This window comes from Sprattus sprattus, assembly GCF_963457725.1.
Source record: "Sprattus sprattus genome assembly, chromosome: 3".
NCBI lineage: Eukaryota > Metazoa > Chordata > Actinopteri > Clupeiformes > Clupeidae > Sprattus > Sprattus sprattus.
In genome coordinates, this window is record NC_137922.1 from 23073536 (window position 1) to 23094939 (window position 21404).

Genomic DNA, 21404 nt, shown 5'->3' on the forward strand with positions numbered 1-21404 from the left:
CCCAACACCTCCCTCTTACGTCGTTATCTTTGCTCTCTGCCTCACGCAGTCTCTTCGCGCTGCTATATACACCTGGAAGTCCTGCGTGAAGCAGGCAGAGTAGAGAGACGCTGGCCCGTTTGAGAGACAAACTTGTCCTGAATCGCTGGATAACGGTGCACACGGAAAAGCCCAGAGCAGGGCTAGGACCTGCGAGTGAGACGTGCGGTGACCGCTCTTCATTCAGCAACGATGCCCGATTTTATTTTAGCCTTTTTAACCATATCGGGATTATTTCCAATGGCCAAATTGCTGACAGCGGTGGCAGCCGAGCAAGGTAAGAAGGACTCATACGCAAGGACAGTTTAAACTGAGCTGACTCTTCTGGCTGTTCTCATTGAAATTAAATATGTGCGCTGAGCATTTCAAGTTAATTTCTGCCTAAACCTCTTTTTCACGTTCTTCAGACGTGCCACTTGTGCCGGCCAATTTGACGGCTGATACAAGTGCTCAAAATTAGGATGCAGCAAGGATTGCTTTTTAACAAAACAGTTAGCTATCTGAGAGAGGCTGTCAGTATAAGTACTGGTACTTAAAGAATAGGTACATTGTATGGCGTTGGTGTTTTGTACTAGTTTAAAATAGGCTTGCCAACCTGACACGGTGCTTCTCTTAGCCTAGGCTATCTTTAAGTTCAGTTCGATTTCTCCTCCAAGAGCTCTTGCTACCGCTGCATTCTTACACAGGCTAGACTAATTGCAGATTGACCGTTTCGCCATTGGTTTGGTAATGCAGAAAGTCCTGAAGCATCTGAAGTTTGTTTAGAAGAAGCGTTTACTCTTATATTCCCTAATAATTGTTCAAGTACACTCCGCACAGACACAGTAAGTAGGATTTATAGCTATTTCCCAACTCCCCACAGCATTTTAGGATACATACGCACTAAACTGTATGGTAAAATGTAAGTATTTTGGCATTTCGCATCTGAAAATACAGTGATACGACCAGAGAGCTAATTCTGAAACAAAAGATAAGGATCATACGGCCTTGCTCGTTGTTTAAATATTTTACTTCAAATATCGAACAAATGAATTGCCTTTGCGAAGAAAATTGAGATATTGTTAAGATATTGTATTGTATTTTACGATCACATTCCTGTACCTTGACCACATGCTTGGCCAGTATACAGCAAGCTGACCGCCTTTATGAGCCCCGTGTTGCTAAAACACCGTAGGCATATGCCACCAGCACAGCGCGACGAAAGCGCCGTCATTTAGCAATTTGTGATCCCATTAGTGGCCACTGTAGTACTACGTGTGTTTTTTTCTTGCCTGGTGACTGTCCTACATTTTCTAATGAGTCATTTAATGACGCCAGTACAGGCAATAAACTGTTTTTAACTGGTCAGAATTAATTTGACCTGACATTTCTTTAAAAAAAAAAAAAAAGTTTTTATAGCTGAGATAAGCCATAATTATACAATATCCTACAAACAACACTCTGATATCTTTCACAGAAATAACTAAATGAAAAAATTATGAAATAATGAATTGAATAAATAAAAATGTAATAAACAAACCTAATTTAGGGATTTTGCAATCAGCAAATACAAATGTTAGCCTAGTGTAATTATTTGAACCAATAATGAGATGGCTTTATCTTACTGCATTGCGAAGACATAGACTACCAGGTAACTCAACCTGTGAGTAAGAACTGATACAATTGGATGCAGTTTCTTTAACAGCAGTGTTGTGTTGTGTTGTGTATTCATGGAAAGAATCCTTCAGCCACCAGAATGGTATGATAACCATTACTTCATGGTGAAAATGTCAGGTGTGGCAGCCATGTCCAAACATTACATTTGTCATCTTCGACGTAAATTCTTGAACAAAACATTGGATGCCGACACTATTTCCATCTCTGGTTCAAGTTACCGTTTGGGAGAAAATTGTCATAATAATAGTTTGCCTCAAGATCAAATACAGTATGTTCTATGAGGGAGACATGAGTCAGTTGTTGGCATTTTAAGCATATGTGTGGCTTCTGTCAGAGCTAGTTAGTTCCGCAGTTTTACCACACAACAAGGAAAAGAAAACAATGTGTCCATGAAGAATTGTTGGTGCACAGCAACACGAGTACAAAAGACGCCTTTTTTCACAACTTGAATACAGTTTGATAGTATGACATCAAAGCCTGGACAATTGAATGAAAAGTACTCTTGTGAAGTGTCCAGGAAAGGACGCACTTCCTGCTCATGTGCTGCCCCAGTGGTGTAGTCCAGGGTATATGCAGGTATACGGAGTATACCCACTTTTTTTTCAGTCAGCGTTGCGTATACCCTCTTCTCAAAACAGGGCGTTTATCCTGTGCTGTATAGGCTGGTTAAAAAAAGAGTTTACCCACTTCTCCAGGGACCACTACACCACTGTGCTGCCCATATACTAATGGAGGGCGTTGTTGCATGTGTGCACGTGAGTGATCCAGCTGCAAGCATCGTGAAAGGTCAGAGGTGAGCTCGGCTGTGGTGGTCTCAGCCTCGAGCTTCTCTCGGAGCAGTTCTGCCAGTGTTTGAAGTCTTCACTCATCCTCACTCGAAAACCACGCAAGAGAGCTAATATTTGCACTGTAAAATGATCACCAAATACGAATGCAGATCTTGTGACGTTTGCAGGTCTTGTAAGTTTTCAAGTTTTCGGACCAGATGTGCATATAAGCATTAAAGATTGGGTTGCACCAACTGGTTTAACTGAATTAAATCAATATGTATCTAGTAATCCTGTTGCCCCAAACTTTAAAACGTAGTTTAAATGAAGTTTAAGATCCTGGTTAAATGTAAACCCTTGGCAATCTCAATTTATTTCCCACTGAAACCTGTCTGTTGCACCTGTCCTCTTATTTTGAAAAGTCTGTATTCCGACGCGGATCTAATGGCTTCCCTTTCTCTACACTTGTGGATCAAAAAGTGGGCTTACTGCGTTACAGATTTCTAAATCAATTCAGTGAATTGTCAAGGAGCTGAGTAGCAGAGAGCTGCAGTGTTGTCCAGCTATGAGCAGCTTGTAGCAGGAAAGCCAGCTTTGCTGCCTCTCCCTTCATGTCTCATTTGTTTTAATAAGCTGTCCCTAGACTTGCCCTATTGTCATGAAGAGCCATAATTCTGACCTGATGTGGATAAGGCTCCTGCCAGAACAGACTGTAGGAGTAGCAATCTAATTCACTGTGCATTGAAAGGGTCTAAAGGATAGTATTGCATGGATGGTCACTGAATCTCCATCTTGTTTGCCACTTTGTCTCACGTTTTCTCTCACAGTCATGATCTGTATGGCCCACCTAAGCTACTGTACCTGCCGAAAGGAAGACGGACCAAAAGATTGTAACTTCACAGCTTCACAGAATTGTTCATTTAGGCCAAATCCTTTTTGTCGGATCTTCCCATGGTGATCTGAAAAAAGAGCTTTTAAATGGTGAAGGACTAAGGCATTTTCTCGCCACTTAGTCAGTGTGTGGGTCACAAGGGTAGGGCTATTTTGCCATGTATCAAGGGAAAATGATCTAAAATACTCTATTGCAGTCTAGGACACACTGCTGCAAAACACACATTGATAAATATCTCTTAGGTAGACCTGCCTGTGTAACACAGAACATTTATTATACTTTGAACTGCCTCTGTGTGTGCATCCATTACAGTGCTATTGCTCAGCTTTTCTGCTCTGCTCTGCTCAGCTCAGCTCAGCTCTCCTCTCCTCTCCTCTCCTCTCCTCTCCTCTCCTCTCCTCCTCGGTTGTTTTTTGAAATCCCCAGGCGACTGTGTGTGCTCTGCATCCGGCCCTGGGTCTCTTTTTGATGGAGAAATTAAATAAAATTTGAGGCAAACGCTTGTTTCATCCCTGTGATTGTCATCATGTGACATAAACCCAACCCCCTTAGGTGCTACTGATCATTCCCCTGGAAGCTAAGCACGCCAGTGACATGTATTGGCTGGTCCGTTTATAAAGGGATACCTGTTTGCAAATGGCTAGCAAATGTCTGATGTAGTGGTGATGGCTGATCAGATATCTGATGGTCTCTGATATCTGTGTGTGTGTTGTGTGTGTGTGTGTGTGTGTGTGTGTGTGTGTGTGTGTGTGTGTGTGTGTGTGTGTGTGTGTGTGTGTGCGTGCGTGCGTGCGTGCGTGCGTGCGTGCGTGCGTGCGTGCGTGCGTGCGTGCGTGCGTGCGTGCGTGCGTGCGTGCGTGCGTGCGTGCGTGCGTGCGTGCGTGTGTGTGTGCGTGTGCGTGTGTGTGTGTGTGTTTTCCACATCTTCACCTATGATGAACTCAAGTGGTATGGGAGACGAGGACAAATACGTCCTTTACATTGTTAATCTTTAACAGCAATTGAGGTACACCACACTCAAACTCTTAGTGTGGGCTCATTCACACTTAAACTCTTATTGTGGACTCATTCACACTTAAACTTTTAGTGTGGGCACATTCACACTTAAACTCTTATTGTGGGCTCATTTACACTTAAACTCTTATTGTTGGCTCATGCACACTTAAACTCTTAGTGTGGCGTGACATGACGTACACTCTGTACAAGTACTCTGAACACATGGGATGACATGTTTTCTTACCCCTCCCATTACGCCTGTCTAATAGCTTTGGATTCCTGTTTATCAAGTTAATCTTTAGCACTTCATTTCTACCTCACCTCAGCGTAGAGATAGGTGGCATTTTTATGAAATTGTTTACATATTTCTTTTGGACTACTTAACCTCTGACAGCAGAGAAAATGGTGTCTCCTTCCATTAAACGGTGGCTGCATTCCATTAGAGAGCATTAAAAGATCGAATGCTACTCTTAATTTAAAAAGCTCATTGATACATATATAAAATATGAGTTTGCGGATGGATGTTGGATGTTATATGTTATATGTTATCTGGAACTCTGTGAGTGCTTTGGCAGTGTCCTTCTCCCCCCATTTATTTACTGATTAATTTCACTAAAGAAACATGACTTTTAAAAGACTGAACTCTCCACTTGCGCACGCCACACGGAAAAACAGCTTTTCTCTCTCACACGAAATGTAGTCATAGACCTTTGCATAACCACGGTACCCGTTGACCCCCCCCAACTTCTATTGTATACTTATGCTATTAGGGCCGCAGTGCTGGGAAATGTATGCCAGACACATGAAAAATATACTTGTGCATGGACAGTCTTTGGGCAGTGAGAGCGTGAGAGAGCGAAGGAAGTTGTCACCACACCCGTCTTGCACAGCCCCTGGCCGGGAGCTTGATTGACAGTTTGACATTTTGAAAGCATAACGAGGCCTGAATAGCACTCAGCCTGCGCAGGCGTGTGGCTGCCAAGATACGCTTCAACTTACCGGTGTGTCCATTCCTCCGCTGACAAATGAGTTGCTGGCCTCTGCTTGATACAATTATGTTGATTTTGTGGAGAGCTCCTTTGATTACAATTATAATTAAATGTTTGGAACGAATGAGGGGGACACTGTATAGAGACTGTACACAGAGCAGAATTATCATTTCTGAATGTTTGCCTGCGGTGTATTTGGCGTAACCCTGTGTTTGTGCACAGCGTGTACAGGGGTGGCATAAGTGGACCGTTTTCAAATTTTTCTCATTTTTTAAGTGTCTGCAGGTGTTTGTATTCATCTGTGGGATCCATCCCAGACATTTCCCTTAATCTCAGTGACAGCTTTCAAATTGGTATTAATGTTCTTCTGATGTGTGTGTTTTAGAACATCCTACAGGAGTGTATCGTTTGGATCAGTGGTAGCTAGAATAGTCTTTCCTGCCCAGATTGATATTGGCCATCTTTTCCCTGCTATTTATGAAACACATTGTAGGGTTGTTGAAATAATTTCAGACATAATGTGAATTAAGGCACAGGTGCAAGGCCAAATGTTTGTTGAGAGTTAACTGCACACTGCACAGGTGGAGCAGTCATGTGGCAGACAACATACACACACACACACACACACACACACACACACACACACACAACAGGGCTTCAATTAGAAGATGATTTTTGGCATTTGCAAAGCAGCATATTATAATGAAAACCATACCGCTATAGAGCTAAAACAGAGACATTAAGTTGGCATTGAAAAAAAAAATCAGCATTGATTAAAATAAAACAGAACATTGGCATTGAAGCACTTGTATTGAAATTAACTCTGGGCACTGAAACGATGTTTTTGCTTTTTCAATGCACGTTTTTTTTTCAATGTCAGTACTTAATGTCAACTTACTTTCTCTGTTTTGATGGGAGGGACAAGAAACACATTATTTGCAAAGTTCCAGTGTGCATCTGTAAACACGGGCGTGGATGGTTAGTGTAATTTCTGCTGTTTAGATGTTCAGGATGACTGCCTTGCTGTTTGAGTCCTCTGCTTGGGGGACACCGAGTTATTTAGCAGCTCATTCTGCTAATCTTTGGGTATGTGGACCATCTCTCCGTGTTTCTAAATATCTCTATGGAGAAAGCGGTCTATACTTGTATGTGTGTGCGTGTGTTTGTATGTGTGTGTGGATGGAAATTAATTTATACTCAGAACAGTGTTCAAACACAGAAAAATGGAGTAGACAGAGCTGCCAAACCCAATATCTCACAAACACTCTCTCACTCACCCAACCATCCACACACACACACACACACACACACACACACACACACACACACACACACACACACACACACACACACACACACACACACACACACACACACACCACACACACACACACACCTGAATGTCACTCCATAGCTCAATGCATTCACTCCAGGCACATTTTAGCAGGTGATTTTTTCGGTAGCAAAGCCAGCTGGCCTGGAGCGGTGTGAGTCAAGCATATGCTGAACGTTTCCTCAATGAGACCACGCCTAAGATGCATGGCGGATCGGAGCGCTCATATGGAGAGAGAGCAGCAGGGGACAGCGACCACGTGGCGCATTTTAAGTTTCTGCCCCGCATACCTGCCATTGCCCCAGCCGCCTCCACCTCCACCTCTGCCTTGGAGTTGAGTTACTCTTTAGTTGATGTATCCTGCTGTGCGCACTCAATTCGTATGGGTATACAGTATGTGGCACTTATCACTTAATCTGTTTTTGCATGGACTAGTGTGTATTTGGTTCTTCAGTATTGTTTGATTATGTGTGTCTTTTTGTATGTGTGTGTGTGTGTGTGTGTGTGTGTGTGTGTGTGTGTGTATGTGTATGTGTGTGCATTTGCATTCATTTTTATTTATATGTATTTAGTTTTGTTTACGCTTTCATTTCACTGTAGCACAGTCATCAGATATGTTCAGTTTACACTGCTGTAACACAGTGTAGCAAAGGGAGAGTGAAGTCACCCCAACAGGACTTGAACTCGGGTCTACAGGGTCGTAAACCTGCACTCTGATCGCAGCACCAGGCTCTTTGGTATGACAGTCAGAACTAGGGATGCAAATGATTAATCGACTTTAGATTAATTGTCGATTAAGAGGTTGCTCGATCAAAATGTATTAATCACGATTAATCGCTAGAGGGCGCTAGCGCGAGAGACCGGTTGAAAACAAATGTTCTCTGTGTAATGCGGTATTGAAATACAATAGTTCCACTAGCTCACTCACTCAGTTACCATTTGAACACCGTGCATGCTTCTGTCCTGCATGGCACCACCAGTTCACCTGGTCAACCTAAAAATCACAGCTACACTGTATTATACCTTCTCTCGCTTACTGCCGCGAGTTATGGCTTATAGTCTTAAAACTCAGGTTAGCTAATAGCTCGTTAACGGGCTAGCTCACTGAGACTTCATAGAGTTAGCTACCTAGCTCGTTAGCGGGCTAGCTCACCTTGCTATGAATGTGAATATCTCTGTCTACTCCCGCGCTAACGTGTGCCCGCGAGTTTGGCTCATGAGAGTAAGTAAGTAAGTAAGAGTTGAGTTGGCTATTTAGCTTGATAGCGAACTAGCTCACTCAGGCTTAATGATTAGATACCTAGTTCGTTAGCGGGCTAGCTTACCTTTGCCTGATGGCTTGTCATTAAGAATGTAAAGTTACTCTATCCCTCACTACCGTGAGCGCGAGTTAAACTTCAGAGAGTTGTGTTGGCTATTTAGCTTGTAATAGCCTAGATGCAGTTTCTTCATAATCTATAGGCTCAATAATATTCTGTTTGGCTCTATTTAATTTCTTCTATTCTTTTTTGTGTTATGTCTGTTTCAAATGCAAGAACTGAGCCAGTCCATAATTTTTTTTTTTTTTTTTTAATTAATGAATGGATTTTGTTATACCATAAAAAAACTTTTCTGCTTTCTTTTCCTAATGCATAATTACTTGAGGAATGTATAATAGAATATAATAGAATTATCATAATGTAATGTAATATAATAATAATAGGGCCTATTTTTAAAGGCCCTATTGAAGCACTGAAACTCAGGTGAAAAACGCCGCTTATCAATTAATCGAAAGTCGATCGATAAGATTATCAACTAATGATTAATGAATTAATCGATAATTTGCATCCCTAGTCAGAACACATACTCAGTGTGTAGTGATGGCACTCGTGAAGCACACAGGATACCGTGTCGAGAGTATTTTAGGGAAGGCACAAAAGGCAGCAGGGAAACAGGACACTGTAAATGTATATGTCCTCCACCAAGAGTATCATCCAAATTGGGAAAAATATAAACTAAAAGACTGAGAATATAAATGAAAACTAAAAACTATATGTACATTCAATAGTACAGTGTCGTACACTATGTCCCTACACTGAGACAGCACATAGGAATTATCCTCTCTCTTCTGAGGAAAATAGAGAACAGCACAGATAATGCTCACCAACAAACTCTCATCCAACAAGTTCTCAGCACCAAAGCTTATTTACTACTACCACGCTAACCCTTTTAACCGGTAACTGAACTTTCCCTAATTTGCCCATACCATTGCAGAATCACAGCTCAGGGGTGATGTCATGTGCCAGAAGAAATACACATTATACAACGTTAAAATGGTTCCCCAATAATAATTATAACTCGATCAGGCCTTCAAAATAACAATATCAATAGCTGAAAACCTTACAACATAGTTAATTGAATTTGTGAATCCTCCAAATCCGCGCAGACCTGCCCAAACCATAAACGGGACGGGACGGGAGCGCACCTCCTAATACAGGGAAAGATAAAATGGCGGCAAGAAGTCATTCAACTTTTTTTGGTTGAACAAGCATGGTATAGTACACTGTCATTCTTTCTCATATGCTTCATGTAATAGCAACAGGATAACAGAGATTTGATGAACAATATTGGTACAATAAAACGGTAAATTAATGAGTGTGAGTGAATTGTTTGGCGTGGTGTTAGCAATAAGTGTGCACCCCTATACTTCCACACACGCCAGCCAAGATGGACCAGTTTAGAGAGTTATGTGGGGATGTACAATAAGGACTGTAGAAGTTTCCGTTGGGGGTTAAAAATATGACAAAAGTCCGTTGCGTCCGGCATTAGGCATCACACACAATCATCTGATCTGTTCAGTTCACACTGCTGTATCACAGTCATCTGATCTGTTCAGTTCACACTGCTGTAACACAGTCATCTGATCTGTTCAGTTCACACTGCTGTAACACAGTCATCTGATCTGTTCAGTGGTGAAAGTGAGAACACATCTCAATATTTTGCACAGAACCAACTCTGCATATATGACATTTTCTTGTAGGTAATATGCAACTGTCCATATCCAATAAAAATCATGAAATATAGACTACTAACCAGGGAATCTCAGCCGGCAATATCATTTTTATTGACTCTCTCCGCTATAGGTCACAGCAGCAATTTAGAGCATATATAAATGCAGAAATGACACATTTCTCCTTTGATGATACACACACACACAACAGAGGAAGGATGACTAATTATCTGTGGAGTGTTGGTTGCATGCGCCTCTGCTTTGATCACACAATGGCTTTGTGTGAGTCGGTTAATTAATATGAAGCCCATGTGGCTGAGAAACATGAAATTATTCTTTCACCTGCTCATTAGGTAGCCGCACAAGTACCTGTTTTTCTCCCGCGGTGCTTAACCTAGAAAGAAGTTCAGCGTTTGAGAGAAGAGGTCTTGTGTTTGTTTGGAGTGGATGGACTTGAGCAGAGCTCTTCTGAAGAGGGCCCTGTTGTTTATGGAGTTGTTATGGAGGTAGAATAGTTTCAGAATTCACAAATAAACGCCACACGGTTCGCACATGTATTTTCTGGTTGTCATATACGTTAATGTCATGCAATTCGAAAATGTATGTATTCATTTATGTCTTTGCATTTCTTTGTGGATTTTTGACATTTTCCTGAGGCAGCTTGATTCACAAATGCAAAAGGACATTCTCTGCAGCCTATCAGATGTCTCTTACAATTTCAGCCAATCACATGAAGCTACATTTGTGGGCATGATTGAATGTGACCACAATGTGTGAGGTCTGCATATTGTCCAGTTATGTGGACTACTACACATAACAGACATATGCATTCAACTGATTACAGAAAGAGGAATCCATGTTGCAATGGCCTCTGGTAACTGCCCACCAAGTGGGAATAAAATGTGTTTATCTTTTAAACCCCCTTGTCATACGTGACTGAACATGCTTGAACTACGAGTATTTGGCCAATCATCCAACCTGCCATTTCAAGCAGGGTACTCTCACAAAATATAACAGCTGCAGAGGACAAACTCAGTAAAATCCGTTGCTATTTTATCCCAGCCGCTGGGTAATTGGGACCAGCCCAATGCCGTGTCAACCTAGCCCATCTTAATGGGTAAACATTGCTATTTTAACCAAGCCGTTGGATAAGTTAGACCAACAATGCTGGGTTAACCGAATCCACACAGATGGGTTTATTTCACAGATGGGTTTATTTCACCAAGTAACTTCAAACCATAGGCTAGTTCATAATAAAACACTACACTTGTCTATACAAACAAAACATTTTCTATTAAGTTATGTTCTATTAAGTCACATCTTCACCTACCAGCTTAATGTATATGCTAATCTAACACATTATTAAAGATGATCAAATATTATCTGGGCTGATATTAAGACAAGTTAGACTGAAAGATTTGTATTATAGAACACAACAGGCCTGGTTTTAAATAGCGAATAATTGTGTTTTGAAAATACACTTTGAAAATATTCTTTTACATCAGGGTGACACTATAACTAGTTTAATGTTGCTGTTTTTGAAGCTAAGCATTATCAAACACAAGCTAATGATAGCTATCAACAAAATGAGTCTGCAAATAGTTTCAATCATCATTCAGTCATTTCACAAAGGGCTTTCCGTGCTTGATTTAAAAAAAAAAAAGTTAAACATGTTACATAGCTCAAATAATTAAAAAACAATTGAGTTAAAGCAGTCTCCTGGTGGCTGAAAGGTCTCAGGCCTCACCTGGGCCTCGCCCCAGTTCTATACATTCTCTATACAGCGCTATACCTTTCGTCTTTTCTTAACCACTTTTCCTTGACCTCATTGGGAAACATTATGAGGTAAAGGAAAGATGTGAAGTAGAATTCATAAGGACTTAGGAAAAGCCAATCACAGTAATACGAGAATCCAACTGCACTTACACTAGGCTTCTACTTATGCGAAGGCGGATTTTATTGACGTGATTATGATTAGTCACGCTGATCAATTGTTGATGGGTTGTATTTGCTGCCGCAAGGAATTGTGGGGTGGTACTACCCCCTTTCCTTTCATAAAAGGTGCTCCTGTGTTAAGGAAGATACAAAAGGAAGCATTCAAGGTCCTTTCCAAAGCATTCAGAGATTAGAACAACTTGCATCACGGATGCCTCTTAGATACTTCTGGGACATTTCAGTTAGGACCCTTCCGAAAGCAAAAAAAAGTCTCTCTGGACAGGGCCATGGTACATAACTGGACTCTGCGCAAAATGTTAATCAATGTGGTGAAATTCAGTCATACCCCTGAATTTAGGTTCATGTGACTGAATAGAAATTGTTAAAAAAACCATCTGTTCTCATCATCTCAAGCTGCGTCAGAGAAGCCTAAAAAAGTAAATGCAGGAATTTTCACAGCGGTTACATTCATTAGGTATGCCGTAGGAACTAACAGCTCTGTCTTACCAGAGGATGTACTGAAAGAAACGTTGTGTGCAGACACAGACCTCACAAGGAGAGCTGCGTGTTTGGGCAGAAATCTTCATACCCATTGTTGTGTTTGGTTTAGTAGGATCACCTACAGATTGAACCCGGCTCTCCCCAGAGATTGTACTGTGTAACTGCGCTGTTACTGTGTCCCCGCTGATGAAATCACACTCACTCAAGTGTCTTCTCTGGGTTTGCTCTGCTTCAGCTGGGTGCTTTCTGAAACTCACAGTGACAGCAGTCCTAGTCCGAGGGATTACCCCTGGGATTTGTTTATACCGCTGCTATTATTTATCAGACGTTTCCCTTTAGATTGGCAGAGAGAGGTACATAGGGGAATTGTATAAGGAAGAGTTGGTAGAGGTTTCGGGACCATTGGGAATGATAATGAATTTTGCTGTGTGGCCTTGTGTGTGTGTGTGTGTGTGTGTATAGTGTGTGTGTACAATGTGTGTGTGTGTATGGTGTCTGAATGTGTGTACGGTGTGTGTATGGTGTGTGTGTGTACGGTGTGTGTATGGTGTGTGTGTGTGTGTATGGTGCACCTGGTCTAGGCCTGATTCGGTCAGTTGTCAGCTACTTGGAAATTGCATTATCTGTCTGTGGATACTGATGTTCATTTTCACATTAAAACCTGCAGGAGATGCATTTCAGCAACGGTCCAAAAAAACGTGCAAATAATTGTTGGTCCATTATGCAGTTTTTGTTTTGAAAAGTGAAAGATGCACAACATGTCTCTAAATACACAACATGTATATAAATACTCAGTATAAGACATAAGTAAAGACAGGAAACCGTATTTTGTTGTTCCATATTTCTGGAACTTTTTTGTCAACCAGAAAAAAAGGCAACAGGAGGTATGGGTCTTATTATTTATGATGGTACATATTCATTTATTTATTTATTTGTTTGTTTGTTTGTTTAAAATTTCAACAACACCTTTTTCAATTACACACCCATCTGGAGTGTCTTTTATAAAAAACAAAACAGGCATTATGAAAGATCATAACAAAATTGACTATATAAGTTTGCCCAAACAATCTAACTCTTTGATAAAACAACAAACTAAACAAAACAAAACAACAACAAACAACAAAACAAAAGTTTGTTTATTTGTTGCTAATCAAATGTAGCCATTGCAAAAAATGAAAAAAAAGGGAAAAGATATGTTATCATCACAAAATAGCTTACGTAGGTTAATGGAGCCAGCAACAGAGCAACCCTGCAAACTACAACGGACTGCAAGAGTCTGATTCATGCAGTCTTTTAAAATGCTGCCTCTCAGTGCAGACACAATGCTGTGTTGATGTTGATCAGACGGCCCTTATAATTGGATTGAAATCCAAAATGTCAGAGTGACAAATTGCAATAGACTGGAAAAAATAATCAGACTCAAGGATAGGATTATTGACTGATTGATAAGTTCATCCATACGTCTGTGTATCTATCTATTCAGTCATTCACTTGATCATTCATTCATTCTTTCATTCATTCGTTCATTCATTCATTCATGCATTCGTTCATTCACACATTCATTCATTCATTCATTCATTCATTCATTCATTCATTCATTCATTCATTCACTCACTCACTCACTCACTCACTCACTCACTCACTCACTCACTCACTCACTCACTCACTCACTCAGTCCACCTCCAGCAGTAGTACACAGTAGTAATATACTAGCTCACCAAAACTACTACTAGTTTCCATCACTGATGGGTTTGTCAGCTAGTCTAATGGTGTAAATGGTGTATTGGTCTAGATATATTTCTGCTGCAGTTCTATGCTGCATTGCTGGCCAGATTGCATGAAATAAAAAGACTAGTAGTTTGTGAGGATAGAGCTCCAGCTCTCTTTACCACTGGGACTGGGATGTGTTAGGTTTCAAAGGTTCCAACTGTAAAATGAGGCGGGTTTGAGCTCTGACTACAGATTATTTTGTCGCTTAATTATTTGATAATGGTCTACTAAATGAGCTTACATGAGTGATGTTGACAGAAACAAAAAACAAAACATTAAGTGCATGTTCTGCTCGACTGTTATCACGCGTTGGCCCATGCGCATTGTGCCTTCTGCAGGCGTGTGTTTTTTTTCTGCTGAGAGAATGTTTCTGCAAATTGAGACCTCAGGGCTCTTGAGGAATGGATGCAAATGCCACTACATTGTGTCTCTGTCCTCTTTGACACTCTGGGTTATGAAGCACTTGAGAGGTTCGGAATTGCCTTGACTTAGGGGCTTGGCATTTCGCTGCAAATATCCCTTTTAAGAGTGGGCTCGCTCGGGCGTTGATGTCGAGTCAGATCCGAGAGGGTGACCTTATCCTGGAAAACAGTTACAACTATTAATCTCCTGATGTAGAGGGATGACTTCCTGTCACTGGGAATACATTATCTGAGCGTTTGTGCGATATGCTGGCCGGCAGCTTCGCAGGAAGTGTTTTTTCGTCAGGCGGGTTTGTCAGAGAAGGATCACGAGATGCTGCTAATTGATGACATGTGTGTTCCTCAGCATTTCTGTCTGGGTGTAGATGTGGGGATTTGGACTCTCACCCCACTTTTCAGCTGAACTGAAATCAGTTTGAGGATTCGTACAGGAATAATTCTCATAAGATGAGCTGTGCTCAGCAGTGTCTGTCTGTGCACATTTTCATGTGTGTTTATATGTGATAATTCACAGTCTAAGAACACACATGGAGAAAATCGGCTTATGGTACCCTGCCATAATCCCTCAATTAGATTGTTTGGTGGGGTAGTTTATTAAGAGCAGTTGTCTGTCATTGAGGTCTTGGACTGGGGTGATAGATGCTATCTTTCTAATCCCTCTTATCTTTTCTATCTATAAACAAGCAGCAATGGCACATTATGGATTGCCCAGGGAAAATAATTGTCGAGACAAACATCTAACGATTGATTTGGGAGCATTTTAATGCCTAGCAACAACAAAGGAATGTGATAGGAACAATGCATTCCTTTCCCTATTTTACCCATAATTTCTGACTTTCTTATGAAAGTCTATTTCACTGCTTGAGGTATACTATAAATAAATGAACTATTTGTCCAAGAGAGATATAATGATTTTACTGAAATAACAATCCTTTATCTTTGGCAAAAAGAAAAAAAGGATGAAGCCTCAGGGAGGTACGTAAACAAAAGGCATTTCATATTTCACTGTCAGTCCGTTTGAAAGGGACAAGCGCTTGGCTAAGAGCGGCTGCACACACAAGTGGGGGATCCATAATTAATGGAGATGGAGACACCTGATGTTTCACTGTTCAAAACTCCTTCAAATGACTTTGTGCCTCGGCGTGATATTACACTTCAGCGTTGGGCTGCGTTTTCTGCCATCACTTTTACTTTATATGCAGTTTTTTTCCCCTCTTTTACTGGACTGATTTTTTTAGACAGGGATAGCTTGAGAGGAATAATGAATACAGACTATTGGCAGAGCATCAGGGTGTTCTTCCTCTTTGCAGTGTGTGTTTATGACAGGCGTTCATGATGCCATTGAGCTTTGTAGTGGATAGGATCTCTGAATTTCTGCCATTTTCTGAGTTTTTAAACGTCGTCGCATTATTTTTGTGCCAGCTATCGGAGATAATATCATAATCTGCTTGCTATGTGCAAAATAATAAAATATGGATTTTCACCACCGCGCTCTTTAGAGGTGTTGATCAATACAGGCCATCATATCCATGAGCAATCTGGAAAAGAATATGCCAGGATTCATTAGAATAAAAGGGCCGGGTAAGGAGTTAGACTCGGTGATGGGAGAAGCCAACTGTCTAATGCTATCAAAAGGAGACGCGTCTCCCAGTCCTCCTAATGGCACATTGGCAACACTCTGAACAGAACAGCAGGCCAAACCCGGAACAAAATGCTGCCGCACTGCAATCTTCTCCTCCCCGTGACAGAATGTCAATGGCAGACGCAGACACACAGAGAGCACGGCTCCCCATGCTGTGTCCTCACCTGGTCATTTCTTCACAGTTCACATTTAAGTTTTGTTTTGTTTTGTATTCATTTCACCAATCTTAGGTTTTGAAGAGCTTCACCTATAGTCAGCCGTGTACACAATACCAGTGTGTATCTCTCTTGATGGATTATGAGCATTTCACCCTACTGTGCTTGAACTAACTATACTTTCCTTTTTTTTTCTCAACTGTGTTATACAAGTCAACAGATTATTCGCTTGAGTACATATCTTGCACTATCAGTCTCCTTTCATACCCCATGTCATCAGTGCTTTGATTTATTTGTTGGTCCAAACCGTTTCATTATTGTGCATCATATTTCCACTGAAACTAGATGCAGTCATAGGCGTAATGCGCCGTTGCAGAAGGTATAATTAACATTCAGACATTTCGAGCAAAAAAACGAATTATTGTTATATTTTGTTATTTTCACTTTGTTAATGTACAGGCAATACAAGAGCGAGATCCCCTTGATGACGAATATAATTAACTTTTGTGTCATTCTAAAGATCCTCCTCTGCTCATGATGCTGTCGGTTTACACAGCTTGAGATTGTATTCGCTGTCCATGGTACTGAAGCCATGTGTTGGACTGCTGGAGCCATGTGACCAAACAGAGACATTTGGCGGTTCTCTAGATTGCCTGTTTTTTCTTGTTTGTGAGCCTGGTTCCTGTTTTGATTGAATTGACATTGCTTCAGGCGCCTACTTTGCCGGCGATTTGGATGGCGGTGAAAATTAAAATGGACGGTGGCCGACGCTTGCCATCTCCTCATTTTGTCCCATTTCTAATTCTTTTTCCAAGTGGGTCACTTTGTTCTCCTGTCAGATGATAATAAATCATCACGGCATCATAATAATGTTCATGGGCGGTGGTGACATCTGCACAATTGCTTTGTGCCAGCTTTAAATGGGCCATCTTCAAAGACAGAAGCTGATGTAAACTGGAAAAAAAGAAGAACGAGGCAAAACACTTGACACGTACAGTATACTGTATGCCGCCTGAGGCTCGCTCCTGGGGCTTCAGACTTTGGTTTCCATAGAGCACATTGAAAAAGGCTCATTGTAACCTGATGCTGTGGTTTAAATGAATGAGATTGGAACTAGTAAGACATTCTGTTGTACTGCTGAATGGTCTCAGCGGTATTGGTGAAGCACAAGTCAGGGTTATGATTTGGACTGAGAGACGGATTAGACTTAGTCCTCTGAGGTTCAGGTTCTGATACTGTAACAGAGGAAAGTGATGGACCCAATGATACTTATAGACATCTACACATCTTTTTACAACTTGAGGGATAACATAATGCCAGTTTTACTGGGTAGGTCACTCTAGACTTGTGAATAACATAATATCTGGTTCTACTGGGTACGTCACTCTCGACTTGTGAATAACATAATATCTGGTTCTACTGGGTACGTCACGCTCGACTTCAGAATAACATAATGTCAGGTTCTACTGGGTACGTCACTCTCGACTTGTGAATAACATAATATCTGGTTCTACTGGGTACGTCACTCTCGACTTCAGAATAACATAATGCCAGGTTCTACTGCGTGCGTCACTCTAGACCCACTTTTCCCGTCAGTCTACGCTGAATAGCATCCCTCTGTGCGTTTCCTTTGAATAGAAGCCTATGCACAAAGAGATGCTGGGCATTGAGGGCCGGACTCTTGGCATGGCCGCTGTGTTATTGACTACTAGACATCTGTCTCTGAATAATTCCACTATAGTGTGCTACATGCAGATATACCACTGTTCAGCCGACCACTCGAGGCATTTCTCATTCCCTCTATCTCTGAATAATGATTTTCAATTCAGGGCTTCAAAGTATTATTTCTTAATTTCGTGTCAAGATCAAATTGACTTTTGTTTTAAAGCCTTCTTTGCAATAGAGATGCTTAGTTCGAAGAATGTCATCATTTTTTGTACCGACCACCGAGTACTATCTTCATAGACATTTCTTTATATAGTATTTACTTTATAGTCATATATGATTAAGAGGCGGTGCTTTAAAACGTGAATTAAGTGATTTGGATGTTGGCAAGTGAATAAAGACAGGGTGCCGAGTGAGGCTCCTGACAGCAGGTGTTTGTGTGATTAAAGTTTAACCTCAGCAGCCACTATGTAAGATCACAGACTTGCCTCTCATCTTCCCTTCTGCTGTGGTTGCTGGTGGTCTTTTCTTTCCTCTGGTACCAATTTAACTGAATTCTAACATTCTCCAGTGAAGGATGGACATAGTATGAAATAGTACTCCTGAAACACTAAATGCTGGTGACTTTTTTAACACTGATTTAACTAAATCCTAATACTCGTTACTACTAATGTACAGAATAAAAGGTGGGAAAATCTCTGTATAGGAGCCATTTCATTTTTGATTATTCACAGTCATGTTAAAAGTTCAATGCGATTGATTAAGCTTTGTCATTAGAGCCTATTGTGTGCATAGTTTATTGGCAAAAAGTGCACCTGGATTAACTGTCAAGGTCTAAAAAGAGAGGGTATCTTGATAAGCCATTTTAGTTGTTTAGGTGTTCGGTTAAGATGGAAGAAAGTGCTACGACAGAGACACCCACTCCTCATTGGCCATGCATCCTTAATCATGTTCCCTTGCTTGTGGCTAATTGTGGAATAGATCTAAATCTGCAACGTGAAGGCCAGATCTGGGCCAGACCAGGGCCAGATCAGAGCCAGGGACACGTCTGAGCTAAATCAGGGACAGATCAGAGCCAGACCATGGTTAGATCAGAGCCAGACCATGGCCAGATCAGAGCCAGATGAGGGCCACGTCTGAGCCAGACCAGGGCCACATCTGAGCTTAATCAGGGCCAAATAGCTTTCCAGAGACACCTCTCCTTTGGGCTGTGCTGCCTTGAAGGAGTAAGTATAATTATAGTTAAGTTGAATTATTAACAGACATTTTAATTCCACAGGCACTTAATTTAAAGGTAACAAAAAAGTAAGATTGTTAATATCACTAATGAAATGCACTAATAAACAAAGGTCGATTCTTTTAGCAGTACCTTCTTCTCATTATCTTTTGGATTTTTGCAAAATGAACCTTAATTTGCAGCATTTAGTTTTCTGTTTCTTTGGCAGTTCTTATGTGAGAGATGGACAAGTAGCGTTGCAGTATAGGGTGCTTCGAGGCGTCGCTGATGGCTCAGAGATATCACTGTCCAAGGCTGAAAATGGGTTATTTAAAAAAGATAACCTCATTAGAGCCCTGCTATTACGTGTTTGAATAAATCCTCCATGCTTAATACACAGGCCATTATCCTTGCCCGAGGGCCCGCCAAAACAAATGGTGTTATTTCGAGCCTTTAATTCCGAGCTGTTTTATTTATTTATTTGCTTCCATGCTTTAAAAGCGAAGGTGTCCTCTAGCAGCTGCACCTGTTTGATCTGAGAGTCACCAGACGCGTCCACACAGAGCATGTCACACACTCTCCAAAAGCGGCTCTCGCCTTCGCTCGCACCTTCATAAGTGGGCCTTGCATCTTCCCCTTCCATTTGCGGAGCCCATAAAGCCCACTCCCGGTAAAGTCAAAGGATGGGAGGGCGGCGAGGAGCGGAGCATGGGCGCAACGTGAATTCATACCCCTGTTTCCATTTAAGCCTTTTAGAGGTTTTTAAGTGCGCTGAGAGATATGCTTATGTCAGGGAGATCAAGTTGCGATTCATTACCACGTGAAGCCTCTCAGACTCTGCTATTAGCTACCGTGGCGTATAATGCACATTGGGTCATCGCCATGCCATCTCCACACAACCCATATGTGTGAGAGGAGTCGGGTGGGGAGAAATTAGGTGTTTGAAAATTCGAGCAGTATAGTGACAGTGCCATATATTGCAGCGATACTAATGAGTGGGGTCCATTTGTCCTTAAATTCTTAATTAGCCTAATTTAGTGATGTTAGATAATGGAGGGAAGCAGTGTTCCCAGTAACGCACAGAACGTTCATTATCAGGCTGATGCAATCACTCAGGGCTTTGGCCTCCTAAGTAACTGAGCTGCATTAGTCCCTGCTGTTTGCAATTCATTTTTTATACTCCTTGACCTAATGTTTCAGACTCCGAGCACTAGTGCACTCATACACATGAACACACACACACACACACACACACACACACACACACACACACGCACACACACACACACACACACACACACACACACACACACACACACACAGAGCCACACACACACACACACACACACACACAGCCAAACACACACACACAACCACACACACACACACACACACACACACACACACACACACACACACACACTCCCATGTGCAAATGCACCTTGTTACTGCAACATTAGATCAAGTAATGGATCACATTTTGAAGTCTCAGTGTCTATAATAATTTTTAGAGAGGCACCAACACTGTAGTGTGCCTAATATGAGATAGTTTTGATGACATCATTTTAAAAGAGAGTCGATTTCTATACTTATCAAGGCATGCAGGGATATTGACCCAGATAATTATATTTTCTGTAAAATCACACTACATTTGGTCTCTTTTACCTTCACGTATTACAGGTAGACAGGAGACTCCACTGAGTTTATGTAACTTTGTCTTAAAAATCTCAAATTTAGATTGCATCAGTAGTTTGTACTTGTTTCTATTGTCTTTGAAATTGTTCACGTTATAATTTCTAAGTGTCCTTTTTGTAAAGGGGCGCCACACAGCCACATTCACACTCACGCACCACACTCGAGCCCCTGAACACACCGCATACTCACAAACGCACCACACACAAAAGAGCCCCTGAACACACCACACACACTACACACTTACAAATGCACCAACCGGTTTAGAGCCCCTAAAACACACCAGACACACACCACACACACCACACACTCACAAACGCACCACACGCGTAAGAGCCCCTGAACACAACACACACCCCACACAACGCACACTCACAAACGCACCACACGCGTAAGAGCCCCTGAACACACCACACACACCACACATTAACAAGCGCACCACAGACTCACAAACGCACCACACACTCACAAACACACCACACGCGTTAGAGCTACTGAAAGAAGTGCAGTCAATACAGTATGCTGGCACGGTGGGGGGGGGGGGGGGGGGGGGCTGGCCACCTGCAGGCTTTGTAGCCCTGTCGATTTTGTGGCAGAGACAGAGTGGTGGCCATCTGACAGTCCTGGCGCATTCACGCCCAATACGCTCACAAAAAGAGAGAGAGAGAAAGAGAGAGAGAGAGACATAGAAAGAGAGAGAGAGAGACATAGAAAGAGAGAGAGACAGAGACAGAGAGACAGAGAC

General features: G+C 41.6%; 1 protein-coding gene across 1 annotated transcript in view; it reads left to right on the forward strand.

The window, feature by feature from the left end:
- Positions 1-231: 231 nt before the first annotated feature.
- lrp1ba (low density lipoprotein receptor-related protein 1Ba) overlaps positions 232-21404 on the forward strand; it is a gene marked incomplete at both ends in the record, with an annotated part of 268441 nt that continues 247268 nt past the window's right edge. The window contains one exon of the mRNA XM_080836005.1: positions 232-316. Coding sequence (XP_080692131.1) covers positions 232-316 — 85 coding nt within the window. The remainder of the gene's footprint in view (positions 317-21404) is intronic.